The sequence below is a fragment of the Scyliorhinus canicula genome, chromosome 25 (assembly GCF_902713615.1).
Source record: "Scyliorhinus canicula chromosome 25, sScyCan1.1, whole genome shotgun sequence".
Classification (NCBI taxonomy): domain Eukaryota; kingdom Metazoa; phylum Chordata; class Chondrichthyes; order Carcharhiniformes; family Scyliorhinidae; genus Scyliorhinus; species Scyliorhinus canicula.
This window is the reverse complement of record NC_052170.1, coordinates 9,532,078-9,553,088: the sequence shown is the minus strand read 5'-3', so window position 1 is coordinate 9,553,088 and position 21,011 is coordinate 9,532,078. Positions and strand designations below refer to the sequence as shown.

At 51.8% G+C, this 21,011-nt stretch overlaps 1 protein-coding gene across 2 annotated transcripts in view; it reads right to left on the bottom strand.

Annotated features, from left to right (window-relative positions):
* Positions 1-3,379: 3,379 nt before the first annotated feature.
* The window catches only part of LOC119957065 (glutaryl-CoA dehydrogenase, mitochondrial-like), a 28,557-nt gene continuing 10,925 nt past the window's right edge, over positions 3,380-21,011 (bottom strand). For both annotated transcript variants that reach the window (XM_038784698.1, XM_038784697.1), the window contains 5 exons: positions 18,367-18,583; positions 16,006-16,109; positions 10,755-10,880; positions 8,987-9,147; positions 3,380-5,657 (listed from right to left, as the gene is read on the bottom strand). In XM_038784698.1, the coding sequence (XP_038640626.1) occupies positions 5,584-5,657; positions 8,987-9,147; positions 10,755-10,880; positions 16,006-16,109; positions 18,367-18,583 (682 nt within the window). In that variant the 3' untranslated portion in view covers positions 3,380-5,583. The remainder of the gene's footprint in view (positions 5,658-8,986; positions 9,148-10,754; positions 10,881-16,005; positions 16,110-18,366; positions 18,584-21,011) is intronic.

Below are 21,011 nucleotides of genomic sequence, written 5' to 3'. Positions count from 1 at the left end.
CTCCCAGAAAGTAAAAACCTATCGATCTCAGCTTTGAAGATGTTCAAGCACTCGGCCGCCATAGCTTCCAGGTCCTGCTTGTCCAGGCCCCCACCGCTCGCCTTTCTGAGGAAAGGTAGAAAATGAAAGGATGACCTCATTCCCTCCGTCACCAAACTCCCTCCGTCACCAAACTCCCAATTTACGCACTCTACTGTTGTCCTCTGGAGCACTCCAGTGCAGACACCAGCACGTAAGAGGGCCTGCTTTTATACTCTCTGAATCCCAGGGGTGAATTCTCTGCCTCCACAGCCGCATGTTCCTCAGCCTGTACTGTCAACGGACTACTCCCCGCCCGCAGCCAGCGAATGAGATTTCCCATTGTGGCCACACCACACGACCGGGAAACCCATGGGTGGGGGTGTGCTGCCAGCGGAATGGAGAATTCCACTGACGGAGAATTCATCCCCTAGTCTCTGACAACCTGAAGCAATTATCTAATTAACTAGATGTAGCTGCAGGCAGAGACTGTATAAACGTTGTTTTAAAACTGGCCTAAAGCTCACATTCTTCCAACCCAAACGACTTTTAGTTAATTACTAAATCAAATAGACTGTAGATAGAAATTTACCCTTAAATGTCCTCAAACTCAAACTTTAAAAAAAATTAGTGTACCACATCTTTGTTTTCCAATTAAGGGGCAATTTAGCGTGGCCAATCCACCCACCCTGAACATCTTTGGGTTGTGGGGGCGAAACCCACACAGACACGGGGAGAATGTGAAAACTCCACACCGACAGTGACCCAGAGCCGGGATTGAACGTGGAACCTCGGCGCCGTGAGGCAGCAGTGCTAACCACTACGCCATCGTACTGCCCTACCAAACTCTTAACTTACGCACTCTACTGCAGCCCAAAGCAGAACTCTGGTGATAACTTTAATATCCAGAAATCTATCAATCTCTAAATACACTAATTGTCTGAGAATTCTCTGAAGATAAAGAATTCCAGAGTCACCACCCAGTGACTAAAGGAATTCCTCCTCATCGCAGTATTAAATAGCTTGCCACTTATCCTGAATCTCTGGTTCTGGACCCTGCAGGCAAGGGAAGCATCCTTCCTACCCTGTTGAGCCCTGCAACAATTTTTTGCATTTCAATGAGCCCACCTCTAATTCTTCTAAAATCTAGAGAATGTAGGCTCAGTCTCCTCAATCTTTCCTCATCGAACAATCCCACTAACGCTAGATTAAGTCTGATGAATCTTGGTTGCACTTCCTCTATGACAGGCCTACGAGGTGAGAATGACCGCCGTTGGCATCAAGGTAGCATTTGACGGGGCAGCACGGTGGCGCAGTGGTTAGCATTGCTGCCTCACGGCGCCGAGGTCCCAGGTTCGATCCCAGCTCTGGGTCCATCCTGTGCTTGTACTCTAAATTTTAAAAAAAGGTAGCATTTGACCGAGTACGGGGTCATGAAACCTTAGCAAAACCAGAGTCAGCGGGAATCTGGAAAACACTCTGCTGGTTGTAGTCATACCTCGTACAAAGGAAGACGGTTGTGGTTGTTGGAGATCAATCATTTCAGCTCCAGGTCATCACTGCAGGAGTTCCTCGGGGTGGTGCCCTAGGGCCTACCATCCTTCAGCTGCTTCATCAATGACCTCCCCTCCAACACAAGGTCAGAAATGGGGGTGTTCACGGATGATTGCACAACGTTCAGCACCATTTACGACTCCTCAGATACTGGACAGTATCTAGGATTAGGCTGACAAGTGGCAAGTTACATTCACGCCACACAAGTGCCAGGCCTTGACCATCTCCGACAAGAGCAGACGGCCCCCGCGGTTGGATGGACGAGCCATGCAAAGCATCGCAGATATCGGCAACATCTTACGCTCCAGTTGGCAGCCAATGGTGATCTGCCTCTCCTGAAAAAAAGGGGAACGTACCACATAATTGGGACAAAGTGTAGCGGTTAAAACAAATAGATTTATTTGCAAGAAGCTGTGAGATACAGTGTGTGATGTTGAGAAAATAAAAATAGAATCAGTCTGCAATAAGTCAGTAGATCCTCTTTATTTCATGTACTGTGTAATAGCCAGCAGCACCTTTGTTGACCTTCATGGTGTCATGCCGTACGTGGGGAGGCCCACTATGTGGGAGGCCACCTGAACCCCATGGAGATCACATCAGTAGTCAGGGTTCTTTCTCCTCTATGTTCATCAGCTGACACTGTTTCTCTCCCATTTACTACAACAATCTCCCAGTCCACCCCGCCCACACGTGCCGCACCTCCAGCCAACCGTACAAATTTCTGATTGCGGCCAGCAGGCGAGACACCCGACTGCAAGTTACGCCCACACCTTACGAATTGAAGAGGGGGAAGGAACCGAAAGAAGTGGTTTTCGGGGCAGAAATGTCCGGGGGGGGGGGGGGGGGGGGGGGGGGGGGGGGGGGGGGGGGTGGGGGGGGGGGGGGGGGCGTGGAGGCCAACAGGAGAACAAAGCTTCAAAGAAAACACAATGAACACTCCAAGTCCGCACGAAGAACCCTCATTGTTCACTTCTCCAGATTGCCACAAATGACCAAGAATTAGTGTTTCTCTTTGTTTCTTGAGGGAGTGGGGGGAAAGAAAAACAAAAAGCTGAAGTGGCAAAATCCAAAAAGTGCTAATCCACAGACTCAGCATCAGGAGACAGCACGTTGAACTCGCGTTTGAAATGTATCATGCATGACAAGATTTGCAAAAGGAAATTTACTTTAGAAATACGCGCAAACAGCCTTTTGTTTGTTAGGTTCTTTACAAACAACACTTTTTTTCTCTTGAAAGTCAGTGTGGGCAAGCGTCTTCTGAAGGAAGCTGGCACCATCTGCCATCCTACACCGTGAGTGAATGGTAGGGCACGGGCTTAGCACCAACATAGAGTCAGCTTTCATTCATAGTGGGAGGTGGGAACACCAAATGAGTGAAGCACCCCCTGATTCCGTGCGGAAGGGAAATTAATGAGTTGCCAACTTAGAAGCATGCTGGGAAATGCTTGACTATAGTTCAACACTGCTTTTGAATGAAAATAAGTAGGTCAGATACATAAACAAAATACTGCTCAATATTCTGGTCTCGGCCTTATTATGATAACCCATTGTCCTCCGAAAGGTAACAAAATGTGTACTCGAGTTGTTTTCAGCCAAGGGCACTAACATACGTCCTACGTATTTCAGCTTACGTTACTTTCCAAGGTCTATTTAATATAAACATGGCTGTTTACTTCAAGCTGTTATTTAAGACGATAAAAATATGCTTCCTTCAATCGAATCTCAGAGTGCCGTGCCCTGGCTTCGCAGCTGGAACCCTCTCTCTCCGCAAATATATTTGTGTAAATAAATTGCCTTAAATCGAACCTCGAGGAATTTGTCTTTATTATAACTTCCGCGACATTCCGCAAACACAAAGCTCCGCGTAGCTTCTGTGCACCTGGGAAAATGGCCTCAGGCTTGTCCTGTGCGCCTGGCAGCTGAACGCAGAAGGGGTTTTGAGCAGGTTGGGTGACTCACAAACGTTCTCGGCGACCAAGAGCCACGTGGTGGAAGCCCGCTTTTTGTTGTTGGATAAAACGGAACCCAAGCGTCGACCCCAAAGCGTCAACTCCCTCGAGGTACGGGTCTCGCCAGTCGGGCAGCCATTCGGCCAGCTTTATTTCACGTGGCAGAAAAGTTTGCCCTTTTTCCTTTCGTCGCCAAGGGGCCTTCCTCAGCTAGAAACCTATTGTGATGCCAAAAGGGTCTCCCGAGGACTGCCACTCCGAAGCTCCCACGGGCAGTTTCTGTTTGCGACGTCTACTCTTTAGTCTCGTTGCAGAGACACTACCAACCCCCTTTGTCCACCCCGAGTCAGGAACAAGGACCTCGCGGGAGGTCACCCCCAGTGCCAAAAATTCCAGTCACTAACGCACAAACCTAGTGTTGAAATACTGAAGCAGTCTGGCTCAACAGCAGCGCCCTGGAGCGCTCGAGGGCCTGACTCGTTCTATTATTGGAAAAGCTGCCCCTGATTTACAAGAGGAGATTCTGTAACTTTTAACAGGGCTTTGTTTGGGGGGGGGGGGGGGTTGTTGAGTAGTGTTATTGTGATTTTCCCTGCAAGCTCCCCCCCCCCCCCCCCCCTCCCTAGCTTTACTTATGGGCTCCAAAAGCAGGGAACAGTAGCCAATGACAGGCCAGATTTATTACGTGGGAGAACAGGATTCCTTGAGGCAGAGGAAAGGGGCAGAATCACCGTCTCAACTCTGTGTAGAGACTAGGGACTTGCAAAAGATGCTCACCCTATCACCTCGTAAGCGTGTGCATGGTCAGGAGTGCTAGGGTAAACAGCAAAGAACCAATGTAATTTAAAAAAATAAAAATTTAGAGTACCCAATTAATTTTTTACAATTAAGGGGCAATTTAGCGTGGCCAATCCACCTAACCTGCACATCTTTGGGTTGTGGGGGCGAAACCCACGCAAACACAGGGATAATGTGCAAACTCCACATGGACAGTGACCCAGAGCCGGGATCGAACCTGGGACCTCGGCGCCGTGAGGCAGCAATGCTAACCACTGCGCCACCGTGCTGCCCTAGAACCAATGTAATTAATAACTCGTGGCTGAGGGCCTACCACGGTTTAAGGCACAGACAAGAAGGGGCAGGAATATTCCAGCTTCTGGCTGATGTAGTGTGAATCCTTCCTCGGACCAGTTAAATTCTGGGAGTCGCTGCCCACAAATACACGGCTTTCCGTACACGGAAACCTTAAAATTAATTCATTCAAGTTATCCATTTGCAATGAAAGGGTCCCGACGAAGGAGAAGGCCCCCCCCCCAAAAAAAAGGATAAGGTTTTGAAAGACTCTCAAGCGGAAAATATGAAATTCTTTAAATCTTGTCCTCTCGCCCTGTTGAGTTGTTGATTGAGAAGCACAAATTAGATTCAAGTGAAGCACTTGGAAACGGATGAGGAAATAAATACGGGGAAAGAGGAAACGGCAGCGAGATCAGTCCTTCGTTGCTCGATCAAAGATCCAAGACAAACAACGGATCTAATGGCTGCCTCCTCCCTATGATCATTATCCCGCAACACTTTGGTATCTGTGCCTGTACAGTTAATAAAAGTTCCCATAAAATAATCGTTAAAATGTAACTTATAAAGTAAAGGAAATGTTGGGAGATGAAATTTTCTCTTTTTTTTTTGTAAAGAAAAGAGGAAGAGTCCAGATCTGGAACGCACCCCCCGAATAGGGTGGCAGTACCTTTCAAAACGATATTTGGATATACATTTCTAAAGGGAGAAAGTGACAGAGCTGTGGAGAAAGAGCAGGATTACTCGTGTAGCTCTTCCAGGAATGGGGCACCGGCCTGAAGGGCCTCCATCTGTGCCGTGTGATTGCATAATTAGGAAAACGGGGGGGGGGGGTTCTGAAAGCGGAGCGGCCTCGGTACTCGAGGGAGGCCAAATTATTCAAAACGCTGGCTGAGCCACGGGCTGACGTGCAATTTGGTTCAAAACAGACTTAACTATGAAATCGACAAAGTGCTGATCTCCGGGAGTCACGCCGCCGCCCAAGCGGGGACTATTCCTGGACGGTGAAGGATTGCAAGCCCGTGATGGCCTTTCCAAGGATCAGCGCATGGATGTCGTGAGTGCCTGAGGAATGAGAAAGAAAAAAGGCAGCGAACATTAGGCTCAAATAGAACGCAGATATCTCAAAAACATTCCATCCTTTATTAAAGAACTCTCTCCTCAATGGTCATTGAACTAGCCATCAGTGTAAATCGGAGTCTTCCATCGGGATTGGATCTGGATTTTTGTTTATCGTCACGTGTACCGAGGTACAGTGAAAAGTATTTTTCTGCAAGCAGCACAACAGATCATTTAGTACATGAAAAGAAAAGGAAAAAAAGGGTCTTTAGACCACGAGACAAAGAAGCAGATGTAGGCCACTTGGCCCATCGAGTCTGTTCCACCATTCAACGAGATCATGGCTGATCTAATATAATCCTCTGCTCCACTCTCACGCCTTAGCCCCATTATCCTCGATTGCCTTATTGATTAGAGATCTGTCTATCTGAACGGATTAAGAGGAGTTGAGTGACCTCCCTCCTTGTGTAGATTATCACCCGTCTGCAGTGATAGCTGGTGAATGCTGGAGATAAGCGAGGCTTGTCAGGCTGCACAGCAATTTGCTACCAGGGGGAAAACAAATACTCACCACTCATTGTATGGCGGGCAGTCACACCTTCAGACGCACGAGAGCCATGCCCATACTTACATTATGATCATACAGTCACCCGGTGTGTTCTGGCAACACCATAGGAGAAAGGGAGAGAAGGAATACAAACAGGACAATGTCTGGACCACCTCCTATTGTAAGCTTTGTGCTGTGCTGCTCGCTCACGGCATGGTAGCATAGTGGTTAGCACTGTTGCTTCACAGCTCCAGGGTCCCAGGTTGGATTCCCGGCTTGGGTCACTGTCTGTGCGGAGTCTGCACATTCTCTGCGTGGGTTTCCTCTGGGTGCTCCGGTTTCCTCCCACAAGTACCGAAAGACGTGCTTGTTAGGTGAATTGGACATTTGACTTCTCCCTCTGTGTACCCGAACAGGCGCCGGAATGTGGCGACTAGGGGATTGTCACAGTAACGTCATTGCGGTGTTAATGTAAGCCTATTTGTGACAAAAGATTATTTAAAAAAAGTACTTGACTGTTGCTGAAGAGAGGAGGGACAAGTTTGCTGAGGATTTCTTGTCAATCAGGACAAAACGCAAAGAATGCCAAATAACAAACAATCTCGACAGTCTGTGAAATGGTCTTACTGTAGGTATGGGCATAGCATTCATTTAAAAAATAAATTTAGAGTAATCAATTCTTCCCCCCCCCCCCCCCCCCAATTAAGGAGCAATTTAGCGTGGCCAATCCACCTACCCTGCACATCTTTGGTTTGTGGGTGGGCGAGACCTACAGAAACACGGGGAGAATGTGCAAACTCCACACGGACAGTGACACGGGACCGAACCTCGGACCTCAGCGCCGTGCTAACTATTGCTCCACAGTGTCGTCCCAGGCTTAGCATTTATGCACAAAATCGAAGGTGCGTTTGCCATACGGTGTGGGTGGCACGGTGGCAGTGGTAATTGCTGCTGCCTCAAAGCTCCAGGGACCCGCGTTCAATTCCAGCCTTTGGTGTCTGGCTGTTTGGAGTCTGCACGTTCTCCGTGTCTGCGTGGATTTCCTCCGTGTGCTTCGGTTTCCTCCCATAGTCCAAACATGTACAGCTTAGGTGGATTGACCATGCTGAAAATTGCCCCTTAGTGACCAAAGGTGGGGTTACAAAGATAGGGTGGGGGATTGGGCCGAGGTAAGGTGCTCTTTAGTAGTGTCAGTGCAGACTCGATGGGCTGAATGACCTCCTTCTGCATTTTAGGGATCCTATGATGATTCAAAAGTTATAGACGTACAATGGGTGTGTTTTTTTCCCCCAGATAGAATTGGGTTGCAGCCTCACTCCAGCATTCACAATTATGGGTCTAGTTTATTAATGCTATCGTGCAGTAATGACACAAGAGGGCCATTCAGCCCATTTTAAATCTACCCAGGAAGGCCTTGCATTTCCTCCCTCACTATCACCACAGTGTAGTTCGGAATTGTTGTTTCCATTACATTGTGGGATGTGAGGAAAAACCTTTTTCCCCCCCAGAGGGTGGTGACGGTCTGGAACGCACTGCCTGGGAGGGTGGTAGAGGCGGGTTGCCCCACATAGTGGGGGGAAAAAAATACCTTGGCCCATCAAGGCTATGGGCCAAATGCTGGCAAATGGGATTAGGCAGGCAGGTCCGGTGTTTTCATGTGGCGGTGCAGACTCGATGGGCCGAAGGGCCTCTTCTGCACTGTGTATTTCTGTGATTATTCTCTTTGGATCATGGCTGCATGGTCTTTTCATTCAATCAATCCACAACTCTAATCTTAACAAAAAGTAAGTATTAATCTCAAGTGTTGAAATTTTCTATCGTCAACCCCTTCCTTGCCAGCTTCAACAACATTTTAGGGGAGAGGGTTTCAGATTTCTACGACCCTTGGTCTGAGGTAGTCCATCGTGACATTACCCTGACCCCGTCTAGCTCTAATTTTAAAGTTATATCCGCCCCCCCCTTGACTTCCCCAGCAGAGCCAATATTTATAGAGCCGTGAAGAAGGCTTATAGTGAGTTACCGTTTATTAACAGGGGGCTTGAGTTTAAGAGCCGCGGGGTTATGCTGCAACTATACATGACCCCGGTGAGACCACATTTGGAGTATTGTGTGCAGTTCTGGTCACCTCATTATAGGAAGGATGTGGAAGCATTGGAAAGGTTGCAAAGGAGATTTACCAGGATGCTGCCTGGATTGGAGGATAGGTCTTATGAGGAAAGGTTGAGGGAGCTAGGGCTTTTCTCATTGGAGCGGAGGAGGATGAGGGGTGACTTAATAGGAGGTTTATAAGATGATGAGGGGGATAGATAGAGTGGGCGTTCAGAGACTATTTCCTTGGGTGGATGTAGCTGTTACAAGGGGGCATAACTATAAGGTTCGGGGTGGGGTGGGGGGGGGGGGGGGGGGGGGGGGGGGGGGGGGGGGGGGGGGGGGGGGGGGGGGGGGGGGAAGATATAGGAGGGATGTCCGAGGTAGGTTCTTTACTCAGAGAGTGGTTAGGGTGTGGAATGGACTGCCTGCTGTGATAGTGGAGTCGGACACTTTAGGAACTTTCAAGCAGTTATTGGATAGGCACATGGAGCACACCAGAATGACAGGGAGTGGGATAGCTCGATCTTGGTTTTGGACAATGCTCGGCACAACATCGAGGGCCGAAGGGCCTGTTCTGTGCTGTACTGTTCTATGTTCTTGGCCCACCAGGTCAAATCCTTTACTCATCCCAACCAACAGATGGCGAGCAGGAGTTGAAAGCGGAGAAACCCGTCTCGCTCGGAGTGACGTTGCTCACCTTCATACGTGTTTACAGATTCCAGATTCATGACGTGCCGAATTACGTGGTATTCATCACAAATCCCGTTCCCGCCCAGAATGTCGCGTGCTTGCCGGGCGATATCCAGAGCCTTGCCACAGGAATTTCGCTTCAGCATAGAGATCATTTCAGGAGCCGCCCTACAAACGAACACACACACATATATTTTTAAAAGAAAGAACATTACTTGGGACATCCCACTGGGTCGTGGTCTAATCTTGGTTACGGTGACAGAGTTCCTCTTCCTGCAGATATCGTGCCCCCAACGGGGTGCTGGCACCCATGGACTTCCATTGGATTGGCCCATGGTTGGCAAAGTAATGCAGGAAGTCTTCCATATCTTGCTGCCTGCCTTCAGGCGTATCGGAGGGATCTATCGGCTGATAATCAGCCCGTTTGACCGCGTTACGAACACAACTTGCGTGGACACCAAGTACCGAAGCAAGAGGAGAAATAAATTGGGGAGTGTGGAGTGAGGCACTACGCAGGGCAAACGCAACCTCCTCGCGTGCGAGGATGAGCCTGATACAATTCAAGGTGGTGCGCAGGGTGCACATGACTCGGGTGAGAATGAGTGGGTTCTTCCAGGGAGTGGCAGACGAGTGCGAGAAGTGTGGGTGGGGGAAAACCAGCAAACTGCGCACACTTGTTCTGGGGTTGTGAGAAGTTGGAGAGATACTGGGCGGGAGTGTTTGCGACGCTAACCAAGATTTGTGGGGGAGGAGGTTGAGCTGGACCGTACGGTGGCGACATTCAGGGTATCAGACAAGCAGGCAGCACGGTGGCACAGTGGTTAGCATTGCTGCCTACGGCGCTGAGGACCCGGGTTCGAATCCCGGCCCTGGGTCACTGTCCGTGTGGAGTTTGCACATTCTCCCCGTGTCTGTGTGGGTTTCACCCCCACAACCCAAAGATGTGCAGGGTAGGTGGATTGGCCGCGCTAAATTGCCCCTTAATTGGAAAAAATAATTGGGTACTCTAAAATTATTTTTAAAAAAAGGATATCAGAGAAGCTGGAGCCGACGGAGGGGAGGAAGCCGACGGAGGGGAGGGAGCCGGCGGAGGGGAGGGAGCCGGCGGAGGGGAGGGAGCCGGCGGAGGGGAGGGAGCCGGCGGAGGGGAGGGAGCCGGCGGAGGGGAGGGAGCCGGCGGAGGGGAGGGAGCCGGCGGAGGGGAGGGAGCCGGCGGAGGGGAGGGAGCCGACGGAGGGGAGGAAGCCGACGGAGGGGAGGGAGCCGACGGAGGGGAGGGAGCCGACGGAGGGGAGGAAGCCGACGGAGGGGAGGAAGCCGGCGTTGTGGCCTTCGTGTCTCTGGTTGCCCGGCGAAGGTTCTTGTTGGAATGTCGGTCGGCAACCCCGTTGGGGGTGGCGGCCCGGCTGGGAGGCTTGTACGACTTTGTCGGGAAAAGATCAAATATGAAAGGAGGGGTTCAGCGGAGGGCTGCGAGGCGAGGTAGGGGATGTTCTTGGCCGTGTTTTAGGAGCTGTTCGACCCTGGGTGGGGGGGGTTAAAATGGGGGAAGACCTGTACAAACGGTTGATTTGTGATGAGGGAGCAAGTTCCCTGGATTGTTCATGTTTGGTAACTGTTTGAATGCGTTTGGAATAAAATACATTTTTTAAAAAAAAAAGTCCCGAAGCTGGACTTGGACCCAGATCTTCCGGCCCGGAATTACGGACGCTACTCGCTGCTCCACAAGACCCCCCTCGATACAACAGTTATTAGCAATTGCAATTGATACACACTTATTTTCCTCCTTTAATCGCCCCAGCTGGATGCAGGCATGAAGGCCCAGGGTGATCTCCGTCGACATGTCCGCCAATTTCTTCTGGATGAGTTGGTTTCGAGCCAGTGGGACCCCAAACTGAATCCTGAAAGGAAGGGGTGGAAGAGACGACACTCAGCTCAAGGCAAATAAAGGCACTTCACGTTCCAACGGGGAGGCATACATACTTCCCAATTGCGTTAAGCCTTAAACATTCCGTACTCCTCTTGGTCTCCACATGCATCAGCTGGGATTTAGCAATGCCCAACATGGGGTTTTCTCAACTTTGGCTTTTTCCATCCACTTTGCCTGGATTGAGGCAAATGCAACTGTTTCTCTCCACAGTGCGAGTGAAGCTACTCTGTACGAAGCAAACAGAAGCTGCCCCTCCCTCTGTGGAAGGGTTTGGAGACGTCTATTTCTGCATGCAACAGACTTGAACAAAAGACGAGTAAATTCAGCCAGGGAGACAGACTGCACTGTTGCCTAGCAAGGCCGCTCTGTAAACAGGCCAATTAGGTGACTGCAAGAGCAGGCGGTGCTAACTCTTTTCATCTTCCACAAGAAGTGCCAAGTTTTTGGGCAGATTGGCGGTGGAAAGGGTTAGTCAGTTAAGGAGGTCATAGCTTCATACAGCACAGAAAGAGGCTCTTCGGCCCATCAGGTCTGTGCTGGCCATTAAGCACCCATCTATTCTATTTTCCAAAACTTGGTCCGTAGCCACTTCCGAGTGCTCATCTTAAATGTTGTCGGGGTTTCCGCCTCTACCACCCTTTCAAGCAGCGAGTTCCAGATTCCCACCACCCTCTAGGTGGAAATGTTTTTCCTCAAGCCCCCTCGAAACCCCCTTCCCCTTACCTTAGATCTATGTCCCCTGGTTATTGACCACTCTGCTCAGGGGAAAAGCTTCTTCCTATCTACCCTAGGGCTGTCCCTCATAATTTTGTACGCCTCGATCAAGTCCCTCTCCTCAGCCTTCTCTGCTCCGAGGAAGTCAACCGCAGCCTCTCTATGTAGCTGAGGCGTCCCGGCCCCAGGCAACATCCTAGTGAATCTCCTCTGCAACGCCCCCTCCAGTGCTCCACCAGTGGCTGCTTATACGGAGTGACATTGGCAGAGCTATCTACGACTGTCAAATGAGTGCCTGCTTTTGGCATATTAAAAAAAACTCCAAGAGCAGCAGGGTGGCCTAGTGGTTAGCACTGCTGCCTCACGGCGCTGAGGTCCCAGGTTCGATCCCGGCCCTGGGTCACTGTCCGTGCGGAGTTTGCACATTCTCCCCGTGTTTGCGTGGGTGTCGCCCCCCACAACCCAAAGATGTGCAGGTTAGGTTGATTGGCCACGCTAAATTGCCTCTTAATTGGAAAAAATAACTGGGTAATCTAAATTTTTTTTTAAACTCCAAAATAGCTGAGTCATTTAGATCAGGAACAGTTCAGGTTTGATTGGCAGATGCAGTTGGGTGATTAAATCCAGACGGTGTCACATTACTTTGAAGTTGAGCCCCACCAAAGAATAACAATGTTGACTGCGTTGGGCCAAACTAAATAATCCTACTTAAGTCAGTTGCTGGTTGCAAAACATGAGTTTTCTGAAAAGAAAGACAGGGTTTGCCGAAGTTTTTCCATCTTATACTCACCAGGAGAAACACAAGAACCCCAAATCGGTCAGATCATCTGAAATTTGGCATTCTTGCGTTTGCCCTGATGGGAGCAAGACGACTTCAGCAACACGTCTCTCCTTCCAGCCATTCTACTTAAGATCAGCCCCACAAGGGATGTTCCCAGTTAGCGGTGAACGGATTGTGGGCGATTTCCCATCGCTCATTGCTCTCATGTTTTCATGGCCTCTGGTGACTTTCACTCCTCTTCAAAATTGCAGCAAGTACAGAAATTCCTCAAACGTCATCACTACAGGTGCTGCAGATGCCCCATGGAAAGGGGGGAGATGACATTCCCAGTCACTATTGGGTGCTGGATCAGGGCAGTATTGGAGTCAGCGGTGTTGACCGCTGTCGTCAAGATAGCCTGCTGCCCATTATAATCAAGGTTCTCAAATCCTAGCCATTGGTCAACCAATGCCTGTGGAAACCATTCCCAGTTGGGGAGAAGCCAAACTGAAGGTATGTCCTGCTATAAGACTGTGGGTGTAGTCACTCCTGAATGAGGTTTGTAGCACTTCCTCCTCTCTCTCCCCCACGCCCTCCTCTCTCTCTCTCCCCCCACGCCCTCCTCTCTCTCTCTCCCCCCACGCCCTCCTCTCTCTCTCTCACCCCCACGCCCTCCTCTCTCTCTCTCCCCCCACGCCCTCCTCTCTCTCTCTCCCCCCACGCCCTCCTCTCTCTCTCTCTCTCCCCCCACGCCCTCCTCTCTCTCTCTCTCTCCCCCCACGCCCTCCTCTCTCTCTCTCTCTCCCCCCACGCCCTCCTCTCTCCTCTCTCTCCCCCCACGCCCTCCTCTCTCTCTCTCTCTCCCCCCCCACGCCCTCCTCTCTCTCTCTCTCTCCCCCCCGCCCTCCTCTCCTCTCTCTCTCCCCCCCACGCCCTCCTCTCTCTCTCTCTCTCTCTCCCCCCACGCCCTCCTCTCTCTCTCTCTCTCTCTCTCCTCTCCCCCCACGCCCTCCTCTCTCTCTCTCTCTCTCTCCTCTCCCCCACCTCTCTCTCCTCTCCTCTCTCCCCCCCTTCTCTCCACCTCCTCCTCCTCCCCCTCGCTGCCCCCTCCTCTCTCTCTCCTCCTCTCCTCCTCCCCTCTCTCCCCCCCCCCCTCCTCTCTCCTCTCCCTCCTCTCTCTCCCCCCCGCCCTCCTCTCTCTCCCCTCTCTCTCTCCCTCCCCCCACGCCCTCCTCTCTCTCTCTCTCTCTCCCCCTCCTCCCTCCTCCTCTCTCTCTCCCCCCACCCCTCCCTCCTCTCTCTCTCTCTCTCCTCTCCCCCCACGCCCTCCCTCCTCTCTCTCTCTCTCCTCTCTCCCCCCCACGCCCTCCTCCTCTCTCTCTCCCCTCTCTCTCCCCCCCCGCCCCCTCCTCTCTCCCTCTCTCTCTCCCTCCCCTCTCCTCTCTCCCCTCTCTTCCTCTCCCCCCCCCCCCCCCCTCCTCCTCTCTCTCTCTCCTCTCTCCCCCCACGCCCTCCTCTCTCTCTCTCTCCCCCCACGCCCTCCTCTCTCATCTCATCTCTCACCCCACGCCCTCCTCTCTCTCTCTCCCCCCACGCCCCTCCTCTCGCTCTCTCTCGCCCCCAAGGCGCCTCCTCTCTCTCTCTCCCCCCACGCCCGACTCTCTCTCTCGCCCCCCACCGCCCTCCTCTCTCTCTCATCCCCCCACGCCTCCTCTCGCTCTCTCCCCCCCGCGCCCTCCTCTCTCTCTCTCCCCCCACGCCCTCCTCTCTCTCTCTCCCCCCCACGCCCTCCCTCTCTCTCTCCCCCAACGCCCTCCTCTCTCTCTCTCCCCCACGCCCTCCTCTCTCTCTCTCCCCCCACCCCTCCTCTCTCTCTCTCCCCCCACGCCCTCCTCTCTCTCTCTCCCCCCACGCCCTCCTCTCTCTCTCTCCCCCCACGCCCTCCTCTCTCTCTCTCCCCCCCGCCCTCCTCTCTCTCCCCCTCCCCCCACGCCCTCCTCTCTCTCTCTCCCCCCACGCCCTCCTCTCTCTCTCTCCCCCCACGCCCTCCTCTCTCTCTCTCCCCCACGCCCTCCTCTCTCTCTCTCTCCCCCCACGCCCTCCTCTCTCTCTCTCCCCCCCCACGCCCTCCCTCTCTCTCTCCCCCCACGCCCTCCTCTCTCTCTCTCCCCCCACGCCCTCCTCTCTCTCTCTCCCCCCACCCCTCCTCTCTCTCTCTCCCCCCACGCCCTCCTCTCTCTCTCTCCCCCCACGCCCTCCTCTCTCTCTCTCCCCCCCCCCTCCTCTCTCTCTCTCCCCCCACGCCCTCCTCTCTCTCTCCCCCCCCCCACGCCCTCCTCTCTCTCTCTCCCCCCACGCCCTCCTCTCTCTCTCTCCCCCCACGCCCTCCTCTCTCTCTCTCTCCCCCCACGCCCTCCTCTCTCTCTCTCCCCCCACGCCCTCCTCTCTCTCTCTCCCCCCACGCCCTCCTCTCTCTCTCCCCCCCCCACGCCCCTCCTCTCTCTCTCTCCCCCCACGCCCTCCTCTCTTCTCTCTCCCCCCACGCCCTCCTCTCTCTCTCTCCCCCCACGCCCTCCTCTCTCTCCTCGTTCCCCCCACGCCCTCCTCTCTCCTTCTCTCTCCCCCCCGCCCTCCTCTCTCTCTCTCCCCCACCCCCTCCTCTCTCTCTCTCCCCCCACGCCCTCCTCGTCTCTCTCTCCCGCCACCCAACGCCCCATCCCTCTCTCTCTCTCCCCCCACGCCCTCCTCTCTCTCTCATCCCCCCACGCCCTCCTCTCTCTCTCTCCCCCCACGCCCTCCTCTCGCTTCTCTCCCCCCACGCCCTCCTCTCTCTCTATCCCCCCACGCCCTCCTCTCTCTCATCTCCCCCCCCCGCCCCCCTCTCTCTCTCCCCCCCCGCCCGCCTCCTCTCTCTCTCCCCCCACGCCCTCCTCTCTCTCTCTCCCCCCCACGCCCTCCTCTCTCTCTCTCCCCCCACGCCCTCCTCTCTCTCTCTCCCCCCACGCCTCCCTCTCTCTCTCTCCCCCCCACGCCCTCCTCTCTCTCTCTCCCCCCACGCCCTCCTCTCTCTCTCTCCCCCCACGCCCTCCTCTCTCTCTCTCCCCCCACGCCCTCCTCTCTCTCTCTCCCCCCACTCCTCCTCTCTCTCTCTCCCCCCACGCCCTCCTCTCTCTCTCATCCCCCCACGGCCCTCCTCTCTCTCTCTCCCCCCACAGCCCTCATCTCTCTTCCCCCCTCGCCCTCCTCTCTCTCTCCCCCACGCCCTCCTCTCTCTCTCCCCCACGCCCTCCTCTCTCTCTCCCCCCCGCCCTCCTCCTCTCCCCCCCCCCTCCCCCCCTCTCACCTTCCCCCCTCTCTCCCCACCACCCGCCCCCCTCTCTCTCCCCACCCCCGCCCTCCTCTCACCCCCCAGCCCCCCTCTCTCTCCCCACCCCCGCCCTCCTCTCACCCCCCACCCCGCCCTCCTCTCTCTCCTCCCGCACCCTCCCCCCCCGGCACTCCTCTCTCCCCCTCCACCAGCGACTATTCTTCAAGCACCTAGAGCAATGGACTGTGGAATTTTATAGAAAACTATTTTGATCCAAACTCCTGCGACTGTTCATTGTCGCATCCCCCCCCTCACCTGTCCAAAGCGTACTGCCTGGCTGTTTCCAGACAGAACTCTGCCGCTCCCAGGGCTCCCCAGGCAATTCCAAATCGAGCATTGTTCAAGCAACCAAACGGACCCTGGGTCAGAGAGAAAGGATAAAAATGCACAAGTATTAGAACATGGCTGTATTCTGGGGGGAACCGAGGAAAATTGGAGTCCAAGACATTTGAAGTCTGTCACGCTGGAGAAAGGGAAAGTCATGGCTCCAATCCCCATGTGGCATTTGTAAAAGGTGAAGAGCGACCCTCAAGGGTCTGAAGCCATCCCAGTGATCAACACCGACAAAAGCCATTTTTGAAGTGCGACCACTGTTCCACTGTTTGCGATTAGCAAGTTCCCACAAACAGCAATTTGAATATGCCAACTTTATTTCGGGGTTAGGGGAGAGATGTTAATTGGCCAGGACAATTGGGGAGAAAATCCTTTGCACTCTGCGAAATAATGCGGTGGGATCTTCAACGTGGGAGAGCAGAGTCTCGGTTCCACGTCTCATCCTTCCAAGCAAGACCCTGACCAGGATCGAGGACTTTTGAAATTGTTCCCAAAGCAGAACCCATTGTTACAGGGGAGAACCCATGTCCCCATTCCATATACCGTGATTTAGAGAGTTTTTAAAAAATGAATTTAAGAGTACCCAATTCTATTTTTCTCCCCCAATTAAGGGGCAATTTAGCATGGCCAATCCAAGGGTGTGCAGTCCAAAGATGTGCAGGTTAGGTGGACTGGCCATGCTAAATTGCCCTTAGCGTCCCAAGACGTGCATGTTAGGTGGGGTAACTGGGTTGCGGGGTTAGGTTGGAAGTGTGGGCTTAAATCGGGTGCTCTTTCCAAGGGCCGGTGCAGACTCGATGGGCCAAACGGCCTCCTTCTGCACTGTAAATTCTATAAGGATGACGGGAGGGGTCTCTACTTGGGGCAATTTTCAGCGGTCAACTTTGACCTTTAGTGGGTCAGAAATTAAGCCAGCAAACACATAGCAAATCATAAGAAAGTGGGTTTGGGGGAGTCTTCAGTCAACAGTATAACATAATGTTCTGATAAGGAGCACATTCTGTTCTTTTTGGGTCTTTCTGCTAATTCTGTTACTAATGAAATTAGAAGGACGCTCAACGTACCCAGTTTTAAGAGAAAATAATTGAAAAAGGTGAGAAGCAACTGATTACCCTCTCTCGTGACATTTTTGCTCTATCAGACAGTACTACATGATGAACGTGGGAATTTCAGATGTATCGTATTGTAGGTATTTGGCGCAGTAACCTGGGTTAGTGTGTGAGACTGCTGCAGTCACGTTTCAAAGGAAATCCCAGTTTGAAAGATAGCAAAGCTTTCGGGTGCCAGGGGTGCAATTAAGCCGTCGTAAAAAGCTTGGGCTAATGCAGTTTTGTTTGGATTAAGGGGGATTCTCTGTGGAATGAATTAGGTTTCAGCCTGGTAAGATGATGGAGCCAAGGGATCAGACATGTTGCAGAAAAAGGTCAGTGGAGTTCTAGATGGAGCTGTGAACAGACGTCAAGCCGCTTGCTCTCACTGCAGTTCAGTTAAGAGATTAACAGTCTTTCCAAGCAGTGCAGACTTGTCCCGAGAACAAGGGGGAGCTAAACAAGCTGAGAATCATCTCCTGAAGACAGACAGCCAGAGTTTCTGCTTGGTTCTGACAGTCCTTTCTTTAAAGCAGAGTCAAACGATCGCTCTTTATTAAAAGAACATCTCTGCATTCCTTTGGTAATGGTATCTAAGTGGGTTGAGCCCCAAGATGGTAATTTGTGCAGTTTGATTGGGAATAAAGATAGCAGTTAAGGGTAGTGGATTCACTATATTGTTTAATTTTTTGTATTTAAAAAATAAATAAATTTAGAGTACCCAATTCATTTTTTCCAATTAAGGGGCAATTTAGCGTGGCCAATCCACCCAGCCTACACATCTTTGGGTTGTGGGGGCGAAACCCACGCAAACACGGGGAGAATGTGCAAACTCCACACGGACAGTGACCCAGAGCCGGGATCGAACCTGGGACCTCAGCGCCGTGAGGCTACAGGGCTAACCCACTGAGCCACCGTGCTGCCCTCGATTAGCATTGTTTAAGGGGTAATTGTAAGCTATTTATCTGATGTGAAGTTAAAGCTATCTTAATTGTGTGTGTGCGTAAAATAAAGTTTGTTTCTGTGAAATCACTTCTGGAGTGAGGTATCCTCACAAAATTAAAATAACATATTAGTGTTTCTGCCCAGTATCCTAGTCACGGTCAGGGTCTGGTCTGGGATGGTAATAATGAGTAATCACACAACTTCAATGCCTTCATTTTTTTTTTCTTTTTAAATGATGGTACAAACTTACTGAGAGACCCGCTGCGTTGGGCAGCAGGTTTTCTGTAGGCACCTCTACGTCCTCCATCAGAATCATCCCCGTCAAAGAGGCTCGCAGCGAGAACTTCCCTTCGATTTTTGGCGTGGCCAGCCCCTTCATTCCCCTCTCCAGAATAAAGCCCCGCACCTTCCCGTCTTCACACCTCGCCCAGACCACACAGATGTCGGCCATCGGAGAGTTCGTGATCCTAGTCGCAGAATCGGGTTCACATTATTCGGCACGAAAAACGTCCATCAGCGACATTCCAAAGTGAGCTCCCCCCCCCCTCCCCCTCCTCCCACCCCTCCTTCCACGCCTCCCCCCACCCTCCCCTCCCCAGAATGCCTCAGTGCAGGAAATAAATCGTATGTCCAGCTTTAATCGCCAGTCTGTGTGATGAATGGTTCTCAGCCAGGACACGTTTTTGGGGATACGAATAACCCCAGAGGTCACAGGCGAAGAGGAGAAGCCGGGAAAATCCGACATTCCTGGTCCTGGTCACCCCTGTGACTGGACGTGGAAAGTGTGTTAATGGATCGGACACCCAAGGAACAATACATTAACAACTTTCCGGGACAGCATGCAGCACAGTGGTTAGCACTGGCACTGCGGCGCTGAGGATCCGGGTTCGAATCCTGGCCCTGGGTCACACTGTCCATGTGGAGTTTGCACATTCTCCCCGTGTCTGCGTGGGTTTCACCCCCACAACCCAAAGATGTGCAGGTCAGGTGGATTGGCCACGCTAAATTGCCCCTTAATGGGGGAAAAAAATAATTGGGTACTCTAAATTTAAAAAAAAAATACATGAATAACCTTCCTCCATCTACCCCCCTTCACAACTTCAGGAGCACCTTCACAGCCAAAGAAGTACTGTGAAGTTTAGTGGCTGTCGTAATGTGGGACTCGGGCACAGCAAGCTCCCACAAACAGCAACGTGGAAAAACGACCAGGTAATCTGTGTTTCAGTGATGTGGGTGGAGGGATAAATATTGGTGAAACCACCCCTCGGAAAGAAACTTTAAAAATTTATTCAAAAGAAACAAAAAAAAATACTTCTGGCAGTGCCCTCCAAACCCGTGACCTCCGCCAACTAGGAGACGACGAGCGGGGGGCAGCAAAGGCATGGGAACACCACCACGTCCAAGCCACACACCATTCCAATTTGGAAATATATCGGCTGTTCTTTCACTGTCTCTGGGTCAAAATCCTGGAACTCCCTAACAGCACGGTGGGTGTACCTACACCACATGGATTGCAGCGGTTGAAGGAGGCAGCTCACCACCGCCACCTTAAGGGCAACTAAGGAGGGGCAATAAATGCTGGTCTGGCACACATCCCATTAAAGAATAAAGAAAGGAAATTGGAAATCTCAAACGAAAACAAAGTGCTGGAAATGACAGGTCCGGCAGCATCCGAGGAGAGAGACACACAAGAGTTAACTTTGAGTCGAATATGCTGTTGCTGTGAGTAAACTATACACAAAACAACAGATGAATAACAGTATGATCGTGCACAAGCAACCTCTCTGCAGCTTCCTCCAGCCAGTCTGAGGGGTCACCTGACTCTTAACACTCACTTATATACTAATGAGACTCCTAGTGGTCAATTGGTGAATTACAACACAACCATGATACAACACAACCATGATACCACTTTGGGGAGTAAGGTTGTGCACAGACACAATTCCTAGTAGAGGTTACTGAATAGCGATTATCGCAGTAACCCCACCCAATCAGCACATCCCTGAAACTAAGGGGCATTTTACCATGGCCAATCCACCTAACCTGCACACCTTTGGACTATGAGAGGAAACCGGAGCACCCGGAGGAAACCCACGCAGACACGGGTAGAACATGCAAACTCTACACATTCACCAGAGGTCAGAATCGAACCCGGGTCCCTGGCGCAGTGAGACCGTGGTGTTAACCACTGCGCCACCTTAATAATGTTTCAGAATATAGCTTAGAACTATTGTTCCCGTTGGCCATAGTATGGGAGAAAATATATATTTTTTAAGCTTTCATGACATTAAATATCTTTTAAGTCTTAAGTCTATGTTTGGTCAAGATTGCTCCTGTGTTATGGATTGCTCCTGCCTCCATCTAGGATATTTCACAGTACCTAATATAATAATAATCGCTTATTGTCACAAGTAGGCTTCAATGAAGTTACTGTGAAAAGCTCCTGGTCGCCACATTCCGGCGCCTGTTCGGGAAGGAAGAACTTCATGCGGCAGGGTGGAAGCAGTGGTTAGCACTGCTGCCTCATGGCGCCGAGGACCCAGGTTTGATCCTGGCCCCGAGTCACTGTCTGTGTGGAGTTTGCACACACTCCCAGTGTCTGCGTGGGCCTCACCCCCACAACCCAAAGATGTGTAGGGTAGGTGGATTGGCCACATTAAACTGCCCCTTATAAAAAAAAAGTTTAAACTGTTATCTGTCCAAGTGTATGATAGAATAATTCAGCACAGAAAAAGAGGCCATTCCGTCCATTGTGTTGGCTTTTGGTAGAGCTCTACAATTGCTCCCACCCCTTCGGCCCTGTAAATCTTCCATTTCAAATACAATTGAATCTGTTGTGACCAGCCTCCCAGACACCCTCCCTCTCATTTCCGCTACTTTTGCCAGTTAAATTTG